This window comes from Cyrtonyx montezumae, unplaced genomic scaffold (assembly GCF_038088225.1).
Source record: "Cyrtonyx montezumae isolate F1298 unplaced genomic scaffold, pur_monq_1.0 scaffold_36, whole genome shotgun sequence".
NCBI lineage: Eukaryota > Metazoa > Chordata > Aves > Galliformes > Odontophoridae > Cyrtonyx > Cyrtonyx montezumae.
In genome coordinates, this window is record NW_027072041.1 from 1,556,402 (window position 1) to 1,580,690 (window position 24,289).

Sequence of the window (24,289 nt, forward strand, 5' to 3'; positions counted from 1 at the left end):
TCAAGGAAGACAATAATTACTTCATGAGTTTTCATTATTTTTCATATAAAAATACATAAAATATTACAAAAAAAAAAAAAAGCACCAGCAAATAAATTAGAAAGCAGTGGTACATTTAATAGGTTCTTCATATGAAATGTTAGGTCAGAGCTTAAACTTTCTAGTGTGGATTACTATCACTATGACCTATGGTTTAATGAACACAGGACCACCTCTACTGCATGTCTTGCCTCAGTTAAAAATAATCTCACTTCTCCATAAGGGAAGCTTGTTTAAAATCTAATTGTATGGCTGTCTACCTACCATAAGCCATTTCTTGAGTAAAGCTATGACTCTTCCTAGCCTTGATTCACTTCTGTGCAAGTCCATAGTAGAGATGAGCACCCTGATGAGCAGCGCACGCCGTTACTGTGTCAGAGACCGCGCTTTTGCTAAGTTTACAGCATTTTAATGTGGATCAAGCTACTATGGACCCTCCTCGTGCGAAGACGCACTCATGTGAACCTGTGCGGTCTCCCACCACTAGGGGGCTGTGCGAGCACGGTGTTCTGGCGAGCTCTTGGCCCTCGCTGGTTCAAAAGGGCAAACCGAAGTACACTAAGCTTTGAGCCTGAAATAATTCATTCGGATCTGCTTCTCTCTCCCCTCGAACAGAAAACGCATCAAGTCGTGGCTTAAACAGCCCTGTGGTTTTTGTTGCTTTTTAGAATGACCATACGTTAGTCACAATTTTACTTGGTCATAAGCACTTTTACACACACATACACACACAAAAAAGGTAATTAAGTCCTTTTGAGTCACTGCCTGAGCCTGAAACACGCCCTCTGAAGAACAAGGATCAGAACTAATCCCAGAGTTGGACACCACAAGACCTGCCACAAGCTGGTACACATCGCACCTGATGAAGATATCTGGGTAAAGCCCAGAAAACAGAGCGAGCTGTCCATAGGAGCGGACATAAGCATGAGATGAATGCCGCCAGCTGCCGGCCGCTCTCTTCTCTCCGAGCAGCCGTAGGAAAGGAAGCAAGACACAGGGCACACGGCCCTCCTAACTCGTGGCACTCGCGCGCCGCGCGGCTCCGCACACCTGCCCCGCAGCACGGCGTCCCAACAGCCGCACCGCATCTCGCGCCGTCCCACGCCCTCCTCCCACAGAGCGCGGGGGGTCGCACATCTCGCGGAACACGTGGTCCGGGCCGCCCGTCCCTGCGCCGCGCGGGGCCGTCCCGCCGCCCCCCGTGCCAGGCCTCAACACAACGCCTCCCGGCCGCCCCGAGCGCGGGGCCACGCGGCCGTGACCGCGGGCGGGGCCGCAGCAGCCGGGCGGGGGCGGGCGGCGCGCGGTGCGTGTGCGTGTGCGGCGGCGCTCCCGCTCCCCCCCCCCTCCCGCCCAACCTCCCCGCCCCGTGCGCGCGCTCAGGGCCGCGGCTCCCGCGTTCCCCCGGCGCGGCCGGGGCAGGGTTTCGCTCGGCTTGGCTCCGTGTCACACACAGATGTGACTCTCGCCTGTTCCCTGCGAATGTACAACCGTGACGGCTCACCTCCTCCCGCCTCCCTTCCCTCCCCCCCACCGCCCCCCCCCCAGCACAAAAAAAAACACCCTTTGACAAAAATCTCCTCAGATCCCACACCGAGCAGCAGCGGCCGCCGCAGCAGAGCCCGGGAGCGGATGGAGCAATGGGTGGGGAGCGGGAACCCGGCGCCGCCAGCCCCAACTTTCCCCCCTGCCTAACTTTCTGCTTCCCTTCTAACGCACCGCGCGGCTCTCCTTCTCTTCCCCGCCGCTCCTCTCTCTCTCCGCCGGGCTCGGAGCTCACATGGGAGCGCGGCCGGGGCGAGCGGGCAGCGGAGCGGGAAGGCAGGGCGGGACGGGACGGGAGGGGAGGGGAGGGAAAAAGGGGAAAGGAAAAGGGAACGGGAGGGGGCGGCCGGTGCGCACGGCAGCGCTCGCCGCCAAGTTGTCGGCGGGCGCGTTTGACAGCTGGGCGCGGGCGGACTCCGCGGCCACGGCTGGCACGGAAAGTTTGTAGGGGAGGAGGAGGCGGCGGAGAGGGGGCTGCTTCCCCCGCCGCGCTTTCCCCTCTTCCCCTGCCTCCCGCTCCGCCGCCCTCGCCCGGGAGCAATAAAAAGCGGCGCGGGGGTTCCGCTGCCCTCGCAGCCCCACTCGCAGCCTCCCCCGCCGCCTCCCCCAGCCCGACGGCCCAACGACAGCAGACCAACCTGTGGAGGCTCTGACCCGGACCTGGGTCCCTCCTCCCATCGCTTCCAGCTCTCCGCTGGAAGCTCTCCCCTCTCTCTGCCTCTCTGCCGCTCGGGGTGAACTTTTGGGGGGGTGAAGTTTTGGAGGAGTCCGAAGGAGAGGGAAAGGGGCTCTCACTTTTGCTGCTCTTTTTATTTTTTAATTTTTAATTTTTTTAATATATTTTTGAAAGAAAAAAACAAACTCAGAAACAAAAACAAAAACCAAACTAAAAAAGCAACAACAAAAAAGAAAACAACAACAACAACAAACCACCCTCTCGTTTTTGTTTTTTGCAACCTCGCTGTATTTTTTTTAGTCCGAACCACCTGAAGGTGTGAGGGTGAGAGACAGAGAGGAAAGCGGGGAGGACGAAGGGGAGGAAGGAGAGACGGAGAGAGGGAGAGTGGAGAGGCGCTGAGAGTCCCGAGGCGGCAGGAAGGGTGCAGGCACTGCCGCTGAGAGGAGATCGAGAGACAGGGGGTGCACTTGACAACCAGCATGCAGAGATGGTAAGAAGTTTCCAGCAGCCTTTCGTTTTCATTCTAGCCTTTGCTTCGGTTTGATGTGATGAATCAGTGGTGCAGCAACACCAGCAGCCCCGCTCGCGGTCCGGTGTGTTTCATTCCACACAAACCAGCGGCCGGGCAGCGAGGGAGGAGGGGGTAATAAATAAATAAGTCATCCCCGTGCTGCGTGGATTGGGGGAGAAAATGACTTAGAGGCTGTGCTAAACTTCCAGAGAGTTTGGGGGGGTTGCAATGGGATGGCCACATGCTTCTTACCGCCTCCTTCCCCTCGCTTGAAGGCACGGGGATAGTTTTTTTTTTTTTTTTCTTTCCTAAATTTAAATGTGTCTGTGAAGGGACGGAGAGCGAAGGTGGAATGGGGCTGAGTGGGGAGTGCGGTGCTCTGATCCTTTCTGGACACCACCTTCTGCTCGGAAACGAGCGGGGTTTGCTCACAGCGGAAAGGTAACCCCCGAGAGCGGGGGAAGAAGCCGCGCGTCGGCGTGCGAAGCATTGCCCGGGGCAGAAGGCAGAGGCGCGACCCCACCCCCCCCTCCCTCAGCCTTTGTTGTGCATGGGCCCGCGCCGCGCCGCGCCGCGCCGCTCCGTCCCCGCTCCCTCTGCCCAGGGAGGGGGCAGCCCCAGCCCAACTTCGCTCAAGTTTTCGTGCGTGCTTCGCGTGCTGTGCGAATGCACCCCCGTTTTGCAGCAGGGTTTTTGCAGAGGAGGGCTGGGGCTTCCGCGGCCTCTTAGTTTAAAAATAAAAAGCCGAAATGACTGGGGACCTCGTTTGGCTGGAGTCCTCTCATCTGGGCTTTGATGTGAAGATAGGTTAAACAGCTGCGAAGAGCAAACACGTCTAAAGAGCCGTGACTCCTCTGACGTGCGTACTGATAACCGCTCGTACGAGCAAGTGGACCGACCTCGGCGGGTGATGAGCGGTGCTCAGCCCGCACTCAGCGGAGTGGTGCGTTCCCAATTGCTGCTGGATTACTTCCCTGCTTCAGTCAGCGTCTGTCACCTCGCTCCGGGGATGTTACATATTTGCCTTGTGTGTCTCTCGCATGTACATCTGCTCGTGCGCACGCACACAAACTTACACGTACAGACTAATATACATCTGTATATATATGTACCGTATCTACATACATACGTGCATGTATACATGGCGGGCAGACTATAGATACAGTGTATGCCTCTGTGTGAATGGAGAGCTTGAGATGCAGGGTTTCTGTTTTTCCCTTCTCTCCCTAACATGACATGTCTTGTTTCAGTGATCAAAGCCGCAATTGGAGTGTAGGAGATGCAACTGTCAAATGTAGGCAACAATAAAAAAAAAAAAAAAAAAGGAAAAAAAGGGAGGGGGAAAAAGCAGCATGTGCCCAGGACTGTGGTTACAGTAACGCTGACAGAAATTAAAGTGGTTTTGAAAGCAGCATGCGATTTATGATGGTTCCCATTTACCCTAGAGTCAAGCTGTTGTAAAATTGATGCACAAAAGACATCATGTAATAATCTGGTGTACCCAGGATTAAAGTGGCAACGAGTGTCTTTTTGTGAGTGTGTCTGGCCGACAGTCAAAATGGTTTGAAGCAATTTTTAAGTAAGAAGTCAAAGCAGAACGTTTCGTATTCCTTTTCTTAACCTGTGTGTTAGCCGTGCATGTTGGAATATTTTTAGGTGGAAGTGGACTTCTCTTTCTCGTTATCTTCCATTTCACCTCTGTATTATGACCCATCTCCGTAGACAGGAATTTTAAAATGGGGTAGCATTTTTGTCATACATTCAGAGCACAAGCGCTCGCAGTGCAATTACTGAATTCATTTCAGACAGTAATGTTTGATAAGCCCGATCAGCAGATGTCTGCAAGATACAAAGTTCCTGTAAAAGTATGTGGAACGTTCCGTGCCCTTAAAAATTGCAGGAATTTTTAATCTGAAATTTAATGGGGCATATGAGTAGTCTGATACACTGCAGTTTCATTTTAAGCTGTCCGGTATTAATGAACCATCCAGCTGTATGTGTATTCTGACTTATGTTCCTAAATCATGCAAATTTAAAAAAATTTGTATTTACTTCACTAAACATTTCTAATGGTGCATCTCTACGTGATGCAGATGCAAGAAAATCTCAATGTAAATTATACTCTAATTATATACTAAACTCCCTGTAGAACTTGGGAATGTGGAAGTGTTCCTGAAGCACATAAATCTTGTACACAGATTAGGAAGGCCTCGCCTTGGTACATTATTTTGTAAAAAACACAACACCAGCATTTCTAGGGGAGCAAACCATGCAGACCTCTGTTTTAAAAAACGTCGTATTTTTATTATCGAAGTATATGCAATTACATGAAACAAAGTAGAAGTATGGACAAAAGCAGAGATGACTATTGCTATATTAAAATGTAAGTGTTACAGTTTGAATTTTCTAGTGAGTTTCTGAGTTCAATGCTTTACATAACATTTTGTCCTAATCTTGCTTGCTGTCAGAGATGTTTCATGGTTGTGCAATTGCTGCAGTCAAGAATGCCAATTTGCATTCCAGGAGTGTCATTTGATTACTTTTATCTGCACAGCTCGAAGACCAACCCAGACCTCTCATTTCATCTTGCCATGTCACGAGTCAGTGCTGTGTCGTCTTTTAAAAAATCTGCCTGATTTAGACAAGAAAGAAAAGTACTTTCATGTTGCAGCCGCAGTCCCCTGCTAACTTGTCAGCAGCAGGATATGATTCACTTGGGCCCAGAAGAGGGGTACAGAGATGAGGGTTAGGCAGTTCAATAAGCCCATGGACAGGTAGTGTGTGACGTCCCAAGAGAGCTTAAGTTAATGAAGAACAGGTCTGCTTAGTTCTTCACACTCTGACCTGGTGCTGTCCCCACAGTTTTCTCATTTGATCTTTCCCAGCAAATTGATCTTTTCTAGTACTTTTTTGCCTTCCAAGTTAGTCCTTGTGGGACTGAAATTAGCAGAGCAACTTAAGTTGGATAATACAGCTGTTCAGAGAAGAAGAAATTGGACACTAGCTCATAAAGGGGGGAGGGGGAAGTAAGCTATTCTTTCTGTTATTAGCTGAGTTTTCCTTTTTTTTCTTCTTGCTTTATTTCAAAAAACTTCACAATGGCCGTGTTACTTTGGAAGTTTGCTTTCTGTCTTATTTATAGTCTATGTGGATGGTCCGCTGCACACTGCATTAAATGTGCATCCTTTAAATAAAACAAACATGCTTGCAGCATAGGCTGCAGGTTTGTTTTTGTATTTGTCAGTTGAACTTGCTTGTTAGAAATGATTTGCTAGTCTGTAATGAGGCTTTTACAGTTGTCGTAAGAGATTTTAAATATTAATTGCACATGCCAACTACATTATTTATAGCCTGCTAAATAACTGTAATTCCATAGTATCCAATACTGAAATGCAGTGGAGATTAAACAATAAAAGCCATTACAAATGGTATGTGTAAATATTATGGTAGGTGAAAATACAGTCAGAAAATTACCACTGGCATTACTGGATTTCTGAAAAATCAGCGTATACAAACATAATGGTTTTAAACTAAGGCTGTCCGTATTTGAAATGTGTGTTCTCAAATGGAACTGTGGTAGTATCTATCATTCTTTCATGTTATTTTGCACATAGAAGTTGAAAAGCGGAGTAGAAGTGTGTTTGGGTGTATGTGTGTGCGTGTGCGTGTGCACATGTATGTGTGTATTTAAATACATATATGGCTAGCTTGTCAAACAGTGTAAGATTTCAAACTAGAGTTTTGTAAATAAAGTGTGCATTGGAAATGATTAAGGGGGTCCTTAGTATGCTGCACATCAATAAGCAGTATTTAACATTGTATCTTCCAGCAGATGTTCTCACATATTATCCATGTCCTTTCAAGCTGTAGAATTGAAAACACTGCTGAATGAAAACAAGAACACTTATTATGTAAGGGAAATACTGCTCACTCTTTCCTTCAGTATTGCTTTTGAAAATGGGAAGGAAATGTAAGGGATCATTGGTCAGTTAAGCTCCTCTGCAGAGCTAGAGGGAGCTTCATGATTTTATTAGTCATGTCTAAAGAAAAAAAAGAAGTAGAAAAAATAATCTGTATCAGGGGATGCTGATTGCTAACTTTTCAGAGCCAGTGATGTACCTTTTAGACTTGGAGGTGACTTCGTTCTATGTTAGATGTGCATGTGTGTTAGTGAGATTTATGGCTGCCTACAGATGTCATCAATTTCAAGCAAAAAATAAATACCGACAACAAAGTAATTACAGTAAAACAAATCCATGTAAAACATTGGATTCTATACTAAAACAAAATCTATATATTTTCCTTGAAGATGGGAGTTTCTTTCAGAGTCCCTATTCCCTTTGCATATCAAGCATGATGAACAAAATTGAGAGACCTTTATTTGCTGTGTATTTTTTCTTGAAAGGGCCCCAAGTCTTGGTCTACAGGTTTGCCTGGGGCTTTTGTTTTATTTTAGGGTATTAGTATGTTCTGGGAAGAAATTGTCCATATCTGGACAAAAAGTTAGCCATAAAATATAAAAGAGGGTATTTCTGTCATTTTGGAAATGTGTATTGCTTCCCAATGTAGGAATTTGTACTTAATCTAGAGAAATAACATTTAAGAAGGCTTAATAAAAAGCATCTGTTTAAACCTTGTATTCTCTGTCAGTTGCATCCCACCTAAATTCTGACATATTTGTTCCAAAAAGGCATTGATCATAATTGCTGCTTAATAGTTATATGGCAGCTTTTACAAGCATTACTGTGGACAAACTTATTTGCTGTTTAAGTAAATGATACAATCCAGTGAGATAAATGATCAGATTTGTCTCCTTTATCTCTTGCACAGTAACTCTCATTATGTGCCTTGATAGTAAAAGCCTTTATTTGTTTATTATTAGAATCTTAGTACACTCAGGAGCTCTGTTGTAATTTAATGTAGTTGCTCAGAGACGTTCTGTGATTTTAGAATCTTTTCATAGTGCTCTCACCACATGTTATAAATATGTATATTTTATACTCCAGATACATATGCAAATAGAATTTATCTTATTCCAGGTAAATCAAAGTTATTGAGGGAGGATTCTTTTCATCAACAGAGTCTATCTGTACTTCCTCTTGGAATATTTTATGTGAAAAACACAAATTTAGATAAGTTTGGATAATCAGATTTGTTCTTATTTGTTACTTTAGGGAGTTCTTTATGTTTTTAAAGAAGCTTTTTTTGGGGGGGAGGTGTGTAGAATTAAAACATCCCTCTATTTAATTAAATAAGGTTTTTGTAGAAAATTGTAAGAGCTACATAAGCTCTAAAAATACATTGTCCACTGTGGTTACTTTTCATTACAAAAAGTAGGATATCTGCTGTGAATCACAAACAAAAAGAAATCAAAATTCTGTAAACTGATGACTGAAAAGTTTGTAAGTCACCATCATCTGGTGCACTGTCTGGAAACTCAGCTGTGTTTTTGCAGCGTATTACAATTGGTTGCGTCTACAGTTCTGCTGCATATAAAACTTAATAAAGCAGGCCTGTTAGAATTCTTTGGCTACGGGGAGCATTTCAGACAGTATGCAAAGCATATTATGAACTGTTATCAGCTGTAAATGAAACTGAGTGCGTGTACGAAACATATCGTGCTGTCAGCTGGAATCACACTGAATTAGTGTTGCAACTTTATCATATTTGTCAAATATGTATTGTTTTAAAACTTGTGATTTGAGCTTTTAGTCAGTGCTTTTTAACGTTCAATACAAAGATGTAACAGCAAGCAAAAAAAATTTTTCCCTTATTGTGACCTGACATTTGCCAAAGTGCCCCATGCTGAAATTTCTTTTCAGTATCTTTTTTTCTTCCAAAGCCAGACATGTACCCAGACACAAAAGCCTCTGTGTATAGCAAGCTGTTTTAAATATTGTGACTCGACGATGTGCTGTCCTTTCTCTGCTTGAGCCAAGGATCTCTGCTCAGTGTCTGTGGATTACCAAGTCCCTTCTTTATTGTACCTCTTGTCAGCTATTCCTATTCATTTAACCTTTCATTAGTGTCTGTGCAGCTTCACTGTCTGGAAAGGCAAGAAAAAACCTAAAGGCCTACTGTCACAGTTATTAGATTTCTCGGTTACATCCCAGCAACCATAAAGGAGTAAGAGTCAACACTATTGTCATGCATGCTGCTGTCCTGGGGGGCAACTCTTCTGTGCATGTCAAGGACATGTGCCACATGTTGATAATGCATCGCAGGGATAAATGCACAACATGGGGGATAAACCAAGGCTGGCACTAATGAGCTTTGTAGGAGTTATTGCAAAGACAAACAGTTGTGAAGGAATTTTGCTTAAAATGCTGAAGAGGTGGACTCGCATTAAGTGTTGCCAAGGCTTGCTTGTGAGGTTCTTGTCAATCATGTTAGTTTCTTTTAAGTTCCATTTACAAGGAAAAAAGTGATTTCTGTGGCTATGAAATGTATTCTTTTTCTTTTTTCTTAAGCTAACAGGGTGAAGTGTTCTCAAAGTAGTATTCAATAATAGAATTTATGACTTTCTTTTTTCTTTTTTTAAATCATTTTTTGGATCAAAACCTGCAATCCATGCAAATTACATGGAAAACAATCTTAAGAATATGAATTACAATGTATTTTAAAATGTTCCTGTAAGGAAAGCTTTGAATTCACTCTAGGTGTTGTAAAAGTGTTGACACAGATTCAATGACGGCATAAATTTGAAGGTATCTGGGTACATCTAAGTAGTTTCTTCTATGTTTGCTGCCCTAAACAGTGTGAATAGCCAAAATTATTAGTTATGAGACTGTTCCCTCATTTCATTGAGGCATATCTTCCACTTAGTCCAGTGCAATGTTCATATATATTTTGCTTCCAAAGTTCCTTTGTGGCCCATTGTACAGACAGCTACATCCAACTGAACTCTTAGCTTTCAGTTTTTACAATAGTAAAAAAATGCATGCTTTTCCCTGATCTATCTTTAGTTTACCATTTAAAACATATTTTAGTCACATTTTTGTAAGTAGTGTTGTATGGATGAGATATGCAATTTTGTCTGACTTGCATAAGGATATTAGTCAAAACAAAATCAGACTCAGGGATTAATAGTTTAAATTATAACTGAATTGTGCCCATTAGTTCTTTGTAAGGCATAAGACTCTAATGTTGGTGCTGTTCCTACCAGGGTTAAAAATGGGAATAAAGGTGCTGATACCAGCCGAGTTACAGCTATGTGAAACTGTTGAATAAAAGTCCCTCCTTTGCACTTTCCATATAGCATCCTAAGAGGTTTTTAAAGATGATAAATCTATCAGAATACGGAAAAATTCTTATGACTTCCTTTTTCCATATGCACTATTTAGATAGACTCCTTCATAAAGTGTCATTTATTGATAAAGATGCTGAGCTTTTCATTTTTTCTTCACGAATTCTGATATGAAGAGTTGAAGAATGGCTGCACCTTTTAGTTCAGTTGAACATTGAAGTTGCCACCAGTGTAGCAGCTGGAGGCCAGAACAAGTTCCTCCCAAGAAAATTGTATCTGAGAGAAAATTCAGTAAAAATTATTCTTCTTACACAGACCCTGGAAACATTTATACCTCTGATACTGAGTTCCAGTTTCCTCAGATTAAAAGAGAAGCTGTTATGTTTTGTAATTTAAATTAGAAAAGTATTTAAGTAGAACAAAATATTCAGACATGATCTGGAACAAATGTACTAGTGCCTACTCCGTTTAAAACATCCTTTCGTTATTAGACTGATATTAGCTTTGATGAATCTAAAACTTACTACATGGCTCCCAAATCAAAGATGAAAGGGCCAGTTAGGAATCAAATAAATTTTCCTGTTGAAATGTAGCATTTGACATTTAGAAAGATGTGCTTAGCATGATGAACCACTTCGCTTTATGGAAAGTTGCCTGGTGATTTTTCACTAAAACTACTTTAAATTGAATCAAACTAATAAATGTGAGATAAATTAACTTGGAAGGCCTGATTAGTGCCATTTTGAGCTAAAGGAGATATGTTCTTGAAAAGTTCCCCCCTCCCCATTTTATTGTTAATATATGCCAATTTTCATTAGTAAGAATTATGTTCTTTTGATAGACTTAACTAGTCTAACTCCATTGTCTTTGTGTGGAAGTGTGCTGTCTTATTAAGAAAGATTTTATTATTCACCTTACTGTGAAAGCAGCCGGTACTGGTCAAATAGCCTTACACTCTGTCTGTGTCTTTCAAAGAGTTATAATTATTCTGTAAAAAAGTTTACAGTGTACATTACAGTTTGGCATTGCTGTTACACTGATCTGATGCCAATTACATGTTTTTAAAAGCTAATCAGAATGCTTTCCTTAATGAGGATCTGTACACAATCTTAGGTATGAGCCTGGGAAATTTTTACTGAAAATGCTAAGAATTAGTGGTAAACAAAAAATATATATGAGTAAATATTAGTAAAAATGTAACTTTCTTCTGTTACTTTGGCAAGCCATGTCCGTATTTCAGTTATTAGCTGTATTTTGAGTTGACTTTTTGAAGATACCTTGTTTCTGATCTTTGATGCAATGTGCCTGGTCAAAATAAATGACACTACGAGGCAGTTGAATAAGTGATTAAATATGGTATTTAAAGAGGCTAAGGAATTTATATTCTTCGGTACACAAACTGGCATTTAGATTTTTTTCTATACTTACATGCAAATATTAAAAAGTAATGTATGACACTGCATAAGTAATGTAACTAAAAGCTTCCGAGGGATTTTAAGTCTAAGCTGATTTACCATTCACATGGTAAGGCAGCTAAAAAAAAAATAGGAACAGATAGCAATAGCAGGTAACTGATTCATGATTAAAAGATTTTGACTCTTTTATGTTGCTCTTCTTTATTAGCTTTTACCTTCAGAAAGTAAGTTCTGCACTTCTCTGTTTCCTACTAATCACGAGTATGTATCAGCAGTGAATCCCACTTACCAATTGGCATATTTATGTGAGATATTATTTCAGTTAATTATTCCATAAGGAAGAAGTTGTTCAGTTGTTGAGTGGACTCTCCTCTGAAAGCAAGTCACTTTTTTAAATGCTTTTGGCAGCATGAGGGCAGCAGGGATGGAAATGAGCTGTTGAGGTCTTCATGGTTGGTCTTGGGGATCAGAAAGCAGCAAGAAGCTTATCATCATCTCCTGATAACTGATAATTTTGATGAGCTAATTTCATGAGTTTGTTTCATGACTTTAATTAGTAATCCCTTTTAATTAAAAATAAGAAAAAAATGTGGCAGAGAAGGAAATGGCTAAGGCTGGGAGTGTGATATTGAAAGAGCTGGAACAGTCATGTAGCTCCAGTCACCGTATCAGGGCAGGAGGCTTTTCTCTTCTTTATTCTGCACACCCTTCCAATCTCTCATATTATCTGCATGTGCAGTTTTGTAGCCCTCTGGCTATTAAATGGTTCACAGGTGAGGCCAGTAGGATGGGATGAGTTTTGCGTAATGTGTGTTTTATTAAATGTTCAGCAGTCAGTGGGCAATATGAAGGATTTGTGAATACGTTAGATAAACCTCTGAAGTATGCAGGGAGTTAACTGTCTTTCCGTTGTCAAACGTTGAGGGTCAAAATGCACTCTTCCCATGCAGTAATTGCCAGACTTTTGAAGGATCTAGACCCAGGATGCTGAATTGTTGCAACAGAGTAACTGGATAAGTGGTGAAGTCAAGAGAACTATTCTTGTTCTACCTTTATGGTTTTAAGCCTTGGTTGGGGATGTGATACAGTACAACTACCCACCTTCAAACCTCAGCTTGAAATGTAATCTGTTTTAAGGATTGTTATTGCTCTTATGGTGATAAGTTTACAATAATCCAACATAAATTTAGGCTTTTAACAAGCAAAATATGTGTGTTCCTTATGTTTTACATATTGCAAGAGTAATTTTAATTTAACATGCTTTTTCTTTTTAAAAATATTGGTGGCATATATGGCAAGATGAATTACAGATGTAATGGAAGTTTAGAATTTTTTCTGCATCTTTCCTGAGAGATATGTGCCTGTGTGTGTGTGTGTGTGTCTGCCTATATGCATGTAGATGTACAATATATCATTCTGTACGCATGCAGAATATGTTATTACACACATCTTGGTAAATAATGTAAATATAAATATAAATATAAATAAGTACATGTAACAGACAAACATGCATACACACATAGTAAATATATCCATGCATACAAATAAAAGTACATTATTTGATAGGATAAGGGGAAATGGCCACCAACTGATGCATAGGAGGTTCCACACAAACATGCATGGGAACTTCTTCCCAGTGCAGTGACGGAGCAGTGGCACAGCTGCACAGAGAGGTGGTGGAGTCTCCTTCTCTGGAGACGTTCCAGACCTGCCTGGACGCCTACCTGTGCAACCTGGACTAGGGAGCTGCTGTGGCAGGGGGTTGGACTCCATGATCTCTAGAGGTCCCTTCCAGCCCCTACAATTCTGTGATTCTGTGATGTACAGAAGATGTTCTGGAAAGCTAATTATGTTACCAAGAAGGGTTTTGGGACAGTTCTGGTTCTTGACTATAAGTAGGAAATTAACAGATATCTGTAAAAATAAGTGCACTTCTAGAAGGGAATCCTGATGTTGTATCTCCTTTTATCTTAGGAAAGCATTTTAGGAATTTTATATTCCCTTCTCTTCTCTCCTGTTCCTTTCCTTCCTTTCCCTTCCCCTTCCCTTTTTTGTCTCTTTTTAGAAGTTTGGTGACTTCCATTTATAATCACAATATTTTGTGAAAGGCAAGACACTATGCCTTTTGGCATGTGTTATACAAGAATGACCAAAAATGGGCTGGCCTTTCACTGACTTGCATAAGAGGATCTTCATTTATCTTGGGTTCTATTGCCATTATAATGCACATTGAAATATATTGTGATCATATTATCATGGGAATGTTTGCGCAATGTGCTGGTTTAGTTAATTATCACTGTATTATGAAAAGTATCTGTATTTTCTGTGAAAAAGCTTTAGGTCTGTGAAGATTTGAGTAACATGCTATCGCTAGTTCCTCTTGGGAAAAAAGCTGGTTCTAGCTGAGGCTCACCAATAAATAATAGAAACAGGCATTGGAAAAATGCTGTGCCAAGATGGAAAAAAAGCATAGAAAAAGTTCAAAAATCAGATGATGGTTAATGGAACCTTAGTTGAAATTAAACGGCGTTACTTAGCAGATCACTTAATATCGTAGATAACTTCACTTAATGTCATATATGTAATTGTAGTCCTGCTGGTTCCTGAGCTAGGTATGCAGAATGGCTAAGTCCTGTGAACAGATACTGACCAATTTTGGTCTGTTCCAGGTAAAGTAGAACTTAGTGCATTCGAGGCACTAGATTGGAAGCACTGGGTGCATTGTTAGAGGCTTAGCACTGCTGGCATTTGGAGTTAAAATCTCAGTAAACTAGGGTATTGAAATTTCATCCAAGGATGCCTGGAAAATGTGTTACAAACTTGAATCATAGGACAAACTCAGAAAGCATTTTTGGACCTTTCTCAATTAGAAACACGGGATGCGTGTGGCAGTTCAGTATAGTGAAAGAACTTCATGAACAGTTTATTTAAAATGTGCTGATGGAAGGGGTTTTTCCTCATCAAACCAGTCAGTGGCAAATTTCACACTGCTTTCAAAAAAACTTCGTAAATGCCTAATTCTTGTGATACTGTTACTGCAAGGTAACCTATGGTAGGAACTTTTAGCTTGTCAAGCTATTATTGCCTGTTCTGGCTGTCTATAGTTTACCAGGGGAAAGCTACATCACGTGAGCTTCAAGGTAGCTGATACAGCTGTGCCTCTTGGTCACCTGATGATTTCTTCTTTGGGTAGCTGTCTTTTAAAAGTACATGGGCATTTGGCCTTCAGATTTCATGAACTTAATCCCCAGTTTTCAAAACAGAGCTAGAAAATGGCTAGGCAGTGGTGTTAACACTGGGAACTTGAATCATAAATATTCAAGACTTTTCAGTGTCTTACACTAAAGACAGTCGCTCCACGAATAGTATCTGACTCATTATGGTAGTTATCCAAAACCTCATGGAACTGAGGAAAAACATTGGAAAAGAAATTCAGTAACTCTTCTGAAGTTACGAGACTGGTAAGAACTGAAAGAGGGAGGCAGTTCTATTCTAACTGATAGTTTCAGTGGTTTAAAAAAAAAAAACAAAACTGAACAGAAATCAGTCAATGTGTGGTCTACGTGGTATTATCTGCTGTAGCATGTAGTCATAAGTTGATTGTGAAGGGTGGAAATGTGGATGATAATGTAATTCTGTGGTATATTGTAATGTTCTCAAAGTACAAGTCTGTGAATAAACTCGATATGGATGATGACTGCCATGCACAGCTACAGCCCTGCATGACTACTTGTTGTTCTGATGTGGATTGTTACATTGGTGTGCACAGAATTACAGTACCTACATATTTATTCATGCCTTTTGCGTGTAGAATCAGAACCCAAAATATGCAATATGAAGTCTTTAGATTATGAGCAGCTAGTTTACTAACCATTGTATCCTGATGTATGATAGAGATTAAGGGGTCTACTTTCTGAAGAAGACACAATTCAGACAGGGCTAACACTGGTGAACATAAGCAGGTACTTTTGAGGTATGCTAAGATGCTGTCAGGTTTCTTTCTTTCTCCTCCAAGAATAAAATATCTTTTCTATGCTATGCTCATGATTTGAATTTGTGCTGAATAGTTGCAGTACCTCATCCAGTAACTATGCAAGTTTCACACTAGTTTTCACTAGTTTTTGGATGGTATTAATAGGATTGATTTTAACTGAGGAAATATTAAATTGTTTAATCATAAGGGCCACTCTTAACTATGTCACCATAGTTGTAATCAATAAAAAAACTCTAACTCTTTCAGCTTAAAAGAGAATAAGCATCTACTGTTATTATTCTTCATGAGAAGGCCTGTCTATGGAAATTTTGTTTTTTTCATCATACAAGTGTGGTGTGTGACACCACAGGCACACTTTCCAAGTATTCAACAAGTTCCTTTTTTTTGTTGTTGTTGTTGCCATTGACTGAAGGAGAAAGAGGGCTATTTTCAGGTTTTGTCTAGATGGGACACGATATTTGCTGACAGAAGGAATATTGCCATCAGTACATCATCTCCTTAAACATTAGCTAAATGGATGGAAGGAGTATTACTATACCCATTTGAGGGAAGTACAGGGTGCATTTTTTGGTTACAATTTTGACTAATAGTGTGAAATTAAGGAAGTATTGACTGTCAGAAAATAGTTCCTAAAACTGAAGTTTGTGGTTCATTTGTGAATCAAGAGCATATAAATGCAAGCTTTCAAGATAGGTACCCCAATGATTTCTGTACTCAGAATTTCTGTTACCGAGACTGGTCCAGTGTGTTCCTGTTATCAAAAACTGAGATCAATGAGACCTCTTGTTGAAAAAAGGAAAAGACATTAATTGTGCTTCTTCATAGGGAAGTTGGTGGAGGAAGGAGATCCTTTCAAACATCTAAGCAAGCTTATTCAGACTAGTTGAAGGCTATCTTTGTGTAAAATCAAACACATCCATAAGGTTAATCCTTATGGACATTCCCATTATATCTCATTTGGTGTCTGGTCGGTTTTGTAAATTAAAACGTTTAGCGACTAGATACCTAATTGAGCACTCTGAGTTTACTTACTCTGAATTTTGTTATACAGACCCCTTCAAGGGTGTAAGTTGAAGTTGTGCTGATGATGATATCTTTGAAAGATAGAACTTTGAAAGAATTAGGGTTCTTTTCTTTTCTAATGCCAAGGTAAGTACTACTTGTATAATCCTTGCCTAATTTATTTCAGAATCGATAGAAATTGGTGTTTTATCCCAGATTTAAGATCCCATGCCCAGAGTCATTAAAGAGTTTTCTTTGATTTATTTAAATGTTTTGTCATAATGTAGTCTTTAGGGAAGAATGACACTCTTTCAGTGAAAGAAAAAAAATCATTCAAAGGATTGAGTTTCTTTTTCTTAATGTGTAATACAGCCCATTTTAGTGCTGCAGGGCAATATTTTTTTTCTTTCCAGATTATGAAGGGTGTTTCAGCTGAATATGCTCATACCTTTAAAAATCATTTGGTGTGAGAACTTTTAACGTTTGAGGGTGGGTTTTTTTATTATTATTATTTTTTTTTCTTCTATAATACATTATACCCTGCCTTTGAGCCTTCAATTTAAGTCTTCTGTCATATACTGCCAAAAAGTTTGTTCAGAGCTCTGTCTGTGTTGAAACATGTATGCCTGTCCCAGTGTCATAACTAATTATATACCTTGTATGCTTACTTCTAGTAATTGGAAAGTAGACCTACCGCAGGATACATTTTACTATTAGATTGTATCTTGGGGACATGCTACAGAAATCAAGTTTTCACCAAGCAGCAACTTGAATTTGTAAACAGATATTACTATTTTAAGTGCTTCATCTTATGATTGTTTCTTGACATCTATGTGTGTTTGTTTTAAAGTTGGGGAGAGGGTATTTCTGAACTGTACCTCTGCATGCATAGTAATTATATACTTAACCTATTTCTCTTCAACCACAGTATTCTGAAGTATCTGTTGTCTCTGGTTGAAATGGAGGACTCTTCTTTCCATAACATCTCCCTGCAAATTTTTTTTTGGAGGTTCAGATCTTACCAGAAGATGAGTCTCTGCACAGCGCCTGGCTAGGTTCTGCTTGGCTGCAGTGCTGTTTTCAGTTCCTAACTTAACAAGAGAGAGAGAGAGGCAGGGGGGAGAAAGAGGGAGAGACTGGCATTTTGATCAGGAAAAGGCATGAAAGAGATCTAGGGAAAACTAACACTCATTTCATCTTTTTCCTTGCAGCGTCATTTGCTTGTGTTTTGTGTTTGTGTATATATACATAAACACATATGTGTATCTGTATCTATAAATTTTTGTAGGTACATGCCGAAAGACAGAAGGAACCTTGCGGTTATGTCTAAAGTTTTACTTTGCATGCTCACAGTTAGACTAGCAAACAATGACTTATATGCATCAGCATGTATAAAATATGTGCTCCTTGTCTATGCCTGCTGAATGAAGACTTTTCCAGTCTTAAGTCTGAGAGCTTCACATCTTGTTGCAATTAACGTCTTAGAACTGAGCATTTAATGCAAGTGATAGATTACATTATTGTCAGGATACGTTCTGATTTTGTGATTTTGTGTGTGGGTTGGGTTTTTTTTAATCACATTTTATGGAAGTTGCATAGGTAACTGCTGTTGTACATTTAAAACTCTTACTGTCGCAGAGTATGTTATCTGTTTTACTAAAACTGCAACACTAGTAGTTGGATTTCTTCTAAAGATTTTTTTAGTTTCTTTTAAATGAAACAGGAAAATACTGTCTATGTCAATGATAATGACAGTTTTATAGGAAAGCTTTTGTTTGTTTGTTTGTTTGATAAAGAAATAAGTACATCATTATGGGAAATTTCAGGTACATTTCCAAAGAAAGTTTCTTAGACAACTTATTAGTTACTTAAGTTTCCATGTTATCTTTTAGTTTCTGTGTTCAGAAAGCAGCATGATTTTCTCAAACTTTTATTACTGTGTATGGTGTGAATTGCTCTGTGGATTAAATCACTAACTTTGAAAGTTTTTGACAACAGATTATATATTTTAAGCAGTTCATGTGTCTTGTCAGGCAAATTTATCTTCCACTTTCCACAATAGGCATTTTTAGAAGGTTCAGTGGAGGAGAAGACTGGGTCAGTTTGACCAGGGAAAGCATAATGCTGTCCCACATTCCAGTTTTATACAGTTTCAGAACCAGTTTAAATATTTCTTGCTAGGAAGGATGTGAGTTTACAGCATATAATACCCTTAAGTGATTTTTAAACTACAGATTTTTTTTTTTTTCAAAAAGTTGAAGAATTTCAGTATCCTAATTTCTTCAAAAGGTCAAAATATTATCTATCTCAGTACAGAAGAGCACATTTTATATTTATATATTTTAAAATACATATCATGTTTGAACTTCAGCTATTTTATTCTCTCTCATCTGTTTTAACAACTCTCCACTCACCCATGGGTTCAAAACACTTAACAGGAAGCTAAGCCAGCTCTTTCAGAGATCTGAAAATTGGAGATAGAGTTGTCTGAGAAACATGGACATCTTACTCAGCCACTAGGGAGGAAAAGAAGTTGGGTATTTTCCTATACTGCAGTCTGGGGAATTTGTCTTCTGTATATATCATACATTCTTCTCCCAGCTGATATCTTGGGTTTTTTTTCTTCTTTTTTTTTTTTTTTTTTTTTTTTTCTGTGAGGGAATAAGAGTTTTATCCATATCCTTCAGCCACATAACTATTTGAGGCTTCTTTCAGGGAGATGAGAGTTTTACAGTTTCCAGCTTCTCCCCAGGCTTCTGATTTTCAAGTCCATATATACTATAAAACCTTACCTCAGGGTTTCCAGAGCAATAGCAGAGACAAACTGGCTTCAGAGTTTTCAGTTCTAGTTATAAGAGTGTTAGTTATCAGTGAAATCAAAACTACAAACAGTGGAAGTGGGCCATAGAGCTATTAGTCTATAGGGTCAAATAACTTCAGCATCAGTTCTGCTAATTGTGTGTTTAGAGAGGTCTGCCATGCCACAAGGACCAAAATCTGAACTGTAAGCTCCAAATTTCTTATAAGTTAGAAATTCTTGTCTGGAAAAAAGATTCCTACTTTCCCTCAAATGTGAGGTTTTCAAATTTTGTCAATTAGCATATATCAAAGTTTCCATATAGAGGATTAGAATATAAGTTCATCAGTACAGTGAGGATAAATGAGACAGTTAATAGTAGTATTGATAAGCTATAGGTCATTTGACAACAAAAAGAAGCACCGAAGCAGTAAGCTAATTTTTTGGTGATAAGGACAAAAATTATTAAAATACCTAAAATAAACAGTGAGATGCTGTCTGGAAGAAAAAAGGTCTATTTTTCCTTGTAGTGAGAATTGTGGCAGTAGAACTCTTTGGCTTGATGTTTTTTTTTTTTTTTTTTTTTTTTTCCTGTAACGTAGCTAAATATATAGCAGATTTATGTGGTCATTGTTCACATGGTAGACCTTGTAACTGTTAAGTTACTCAGATGCTTAGAATATAAAACCAAGGAGTCGATAATATCCATTATTGTGAGAAAACAATACAAAGTTTTTCTTTCTCTCTTGATTCTTTTAGGTATTCCCATACTAATCAGTACAGTGATAAGGAGTACACTAAGTATCATTTAGTCTATGGTACTTTTTCCTAGGGGAGAGTAAAGCAAGATCTCTGAAAAAGTGAATTCAGTTTAATTTGCACAAACATGATACGATTTTGAAGTAACTGTGTTTAAACTTTGCAGGAAGGAACTCAGGTATGAAAAATGGGACTGAATTGTGGCCATATTCAGTATCTCGGTTCTGGATTATGAGTTTAGAAGGTGGTTTTGCAACACTGGTCTTTTAAGTATGGTACAAACAGCTTAAGTACATATTTGTTTTACTAGTGGTCATCCAGTCCTCTGCAGGTCTTTGTCAACCGCTGCATCATTATTAAGCCTCTAAACAAATTTTGATACATGTGCCTAAAACTTCTTCAATGTCAGTGTTCTTTTTGAAGGTGACTTGTTCTGCTTTATATTTTATTCCTCTTGGTGATTCTATTTTTAAGCAAGCTTACTACAATTTTTTGAATGCTTTACAACACTTACAAAAAAGAATATATTCAACATCGTGTTTGATGCCATCTTACTTACTTTTGCATATAAAATACATAGAAACCAGAGTATATAATATCTGCATCTAACATATATGGCAGAGGGCACCTGGCTGGAAAAAAATCAAAGGACTTGTGTGTATGGCAGTGCTGTTGTCTTTTGCCTAGTGTGCAACATATTATTCTGTTAGGCCTCTTGGGAAGACAGAGATCGTTTTTAAGCTCAACAAAGTTGAATTACTTTTGTTGTGTAAAAATCCCTAAAAAAAAATCCCATCAAGCCAGACCCCCAGCATCTGGTTTTCATCTGCTCTGATTGTATCAAGAGGAAACAATCTCATATAGATGAAGAGTTGTATTCACCATGAATTAGATCCCTAGTGTGTTTGCAAGGATTGAAAGAACCGCTCTCCAGAACTTGGGGAGCACTTGTCTGACACAGTGAATGTAACTTTTTTTGTTGGTTCTTAGTGTCACATTTATAATTCTTGTATTTTTCAAGAAGCTAAATAGTTTTCTTGAAGCTAAATAGTTGTGGGGTTTTTTTTGTTTGTTTGTTTGTTTGTTTTTCAGAATCATTAGACACGAGGAAGTTATGCTTTCATAAGTGCAGTTTGTCATTTGATGCATTTCAGTACCATCAGTACCATATCAGTGCTCTCTCAAGGGGAAAGTGTGGGTCTGATCCTCCCCATTACTTGTTCCCCTTTTCTTATTCCCACAAATGCCTGCCAGACCTGTGATAAAGTAACACAAATTCAGTTGTAACAGTCTCTGAAATGTGATTGGTGCTGTCTGGACTGGGAAGGAAGGATTCCAGAAACATGATAGATGGTAAGATGAAGCCCTTCCCCGGTGCGAAATGAAGTCCGTGCCTAATTTGGAGATAACAAAACATCTGGTTCCTTGACTGATCTGACTTACTCTGAAGATCTGCAGAGGACTACAATATGTCTTGTACATATTTAGTATTTTGGAGGGCTTGAACTCCAGCTGTGTTCCCTCTGATAAATGATGAGCTATAGAGAGAGAGATGAGAAAATTTCAGGTGTCTCTACAAAAGGCAACAGAAACAAACCAAATTAGTGACAAGGAACATCTTCTAACGGATTTATTTTAAATAAAAAGTGCTTTCCTGAAGACTTGATATTTATATCGGTGGGAAATAAACTGTAGTAAATTCAACAGGTGCAGGCAGGGGCAAGTGTCTTCACTGGTTGAGTAAGAGAACAGTCTGAATCGGAGTGAACTAAGAACAAAGCAATGTAGCTGCTAAACAGTCCAACACTCCTTAACACTGCCCTCAAATCAATGTCAGATGCAGTATTTTTGGCAGGTTGTCTGTCAGTGTATTAATAAGGGTGTAGATTTGTCTCCTCTGACTTCAATAGAGATTTTGTTTAAAATTTGTTGAGAGTTCTTGCCTGCCCATAGTACTTTGCCATTCCTTGTGTGAACTGCCTTCTTCTAATTTTGATATGCTTCTTTCATTTTGTGATCTGTTTTCATTAATAGATGTGCCTGATATGGACGTGTTGATTTTTTTGTTTTTTATTTTTCTCAGAAGACATCAGTCCAGTGAATACTACAAGTTGAATTTAATCCCAGGTGGAAAAAGTATAGCTTTTAGCACACTGCTTTACAAGATGTAACTAGCTTCCCATCTGGACTATCTGACTACTCTATGAGTCTGCAGACTTTTACCAGTTACAGCTCTGGTTTGTCCACGCGAAAATATTTCCTTCTCCAGATGTAGTCTTAGTTAGAAGGATTTGCATTCTCTTGAGCCCCTTTACATGCTCAAATGCTTCTTCTGAACTCTTAATTAAAATAGGTGATTTAATTAAAGCATGGTTTCTCTTACTCCTCTGTCCTAACTAAACTTCCAATCAATCAGTCTTTTTGATTGTTCTGAATAGTAAATGTATGTGTGCTAAAACCCATGAGAGAAAAAATAAGTAGGTTGACTGCAGAACATCTGAGCAAAGCAAATGAAATTCTTCCCAACATTCGGTATGTTAGAGGTACCTATAATTCAGTGAAAATGCCCAGAAAATGGATTTTGAATAAAAAGCCTTAGTTTCTTGAAGATGGCAGTTCAGGTTAAAAAAATATGCTCAAATCTAGCATAAAATAAGAGTTTGGGATTGGGTCTTTAAACTGCTCAGAAGTGTTTGTTCATATTAACTTTAGTTCATAACTCAGACTTTTCAATTGCTTGTTATAAGTAGAAATGACTGCCAACAATGCAGTGCTGGATACTGGGAAACGCACAGTCAGAATTATGCATCCTAGATAGGTTGCATATGAACTGTTTATGGAGGACTAAATGTCCTGATTGAAAAACAATACCTTGCACTTCCCTTGTCCACCATTCAGCTCAACATTTGTTGAGCTGGCAGTGGCTGAGAGCCAAACTGCCACCCATCAGGTCACACCTTCTGTTCCTTGCAAGCACTACGAAGGATGGTGAATGAGGGCTGAGGTCAGTCCACACCAGCTGTCTCTTCCTCCTCATGCTTTTTACCTACTCCAATATGAGTCTTTCCATGGGCTGCAGTCCTTTAGGAATAATATCTCTCCATAGGCACAGCCATCCATGGGTACCACATACCTGACAGATCCTCCCATGGCTGCCGTGTGGATGTCTGCTCTGGCATGGCCCACTCCAAGGGCTATGGGAGGCCAAGCTGCTACACTGCAATGGCCTCCACTAGAGAGCCTTCTCCTGCTCCTTCTCTGACCTGTTTCTCACCTTTTTTTTCCCACTCTTCACCACCCATGCTGTGTTTTGCTCAGTCCCATTTCTGCCAAGGCACCCACCTGTGGCTGCAGGGACCTGCCATGCCCCACGGTGGGACTGCTTGCTGGAAGCAGCCGTGTCTCACATGGGGCCTGCCCCAGTCTTGTCTCCTGCAGCCCCTTCCTGTGCCTGGACAGGGACATGGAATGCAGCTTTAAATTAACACTATTATTATTACTGTTGCCTTCTGTTTGTTTGAGAGTTTATTAACTGATAGTACTTTGTGGTGGTAGCGTACTCTAGTTGTTTGAAGCGTTTTTATTTGATTCTTTCCTTAACTTTAGTAACTTATAGATAGGCTGCCCACACCAATTAATATGTAGGGAATCTTAATGTATTCCACAGAAGTGCTTGCTTGTTTGTGTTCCTGTAACTGTGTCCTGAACCTGGGCTGGGCTAGTCAGCCACTGGAGTAGGCACCACAGGTGTAAGCAGGGTCCAGTGCCTGGACAATGACACAGGCCATATGCAGCTGATCTATTTGGTATTGCCAAGTGTATTTTAACTGTTGTACTGATTGCAGGTCCTAAGTGAAGAAAAATTCCATGCTTCGAATACGTTATTCCTGTCTCAGTGAAAAACAAAGGGGTTCATTCTAGTCTTACAGAGTATAAGAGTCTGGCCTCTTAGTGCTGCATGATATCTAGGGCCTTAAGATCTTGTTGTTGTGATTATAATTTAACATTAAACATGCTAGGCATAAAAAAATTGTAAGACAGCATTTTTTCTTTTGTTCTTTTTAAGTATTTTTTCTCATTCATTAACTGTTAGAAGTCTGTGATCATTTACATTGCTTGGCTTGCTGTTTGGCAGCATTGCGTTTTGCTGTATTTTCTTGGAAGGCAAAGAGTTTCCTATGAAAGGCGAATTTTTGGCTTTCTACAGTCTTTTCCCAATGAGGTCCCATTGCGTGGAAGATTATGTGAAGAGATCAGCAGTGATGCAACTTTGTCTCCTTGCCATGTATCTCTCCAGATGAT

The 24,289-nt window shown here is 40.0% G+C and overlaps 1 protein-coding gene across 4 annotated transcripts in view; it reads left to right on the forward strand.

Moving 5' to 3' along the window:
- The first annotated feature begins 1,605 nt into the window (after positions 1 to 1,605).
- The window catches only part of BNC2 (basonuclin zinc finger protein 2), a 334,359-nt gene continuing 311,675 nt past the window's right edge, over positions 1,606 to 24,289 (forward strand). For 2 of the 4 annotated variants that reach the window (XM_065745615.1, XM_065745620.1), the window contains exon 1: positions 2,555 to 2,753. In XM_065745615.1, coding sequence (XP_065601687.1) covers positions 2,751 to 2,753 — 3 coding nt within the window. In that variant the 5' untranslated portion in view covers positions 2,555 to 2,750. Of the gene's footprint in view, positions 1,684 to 2,554; positions 2,754 to 24,289 lie in introns of those variants that run through there. The other 2 variants (XM_065745616.1, XM_065745619.1) reach the window with 2 other exon arrangements.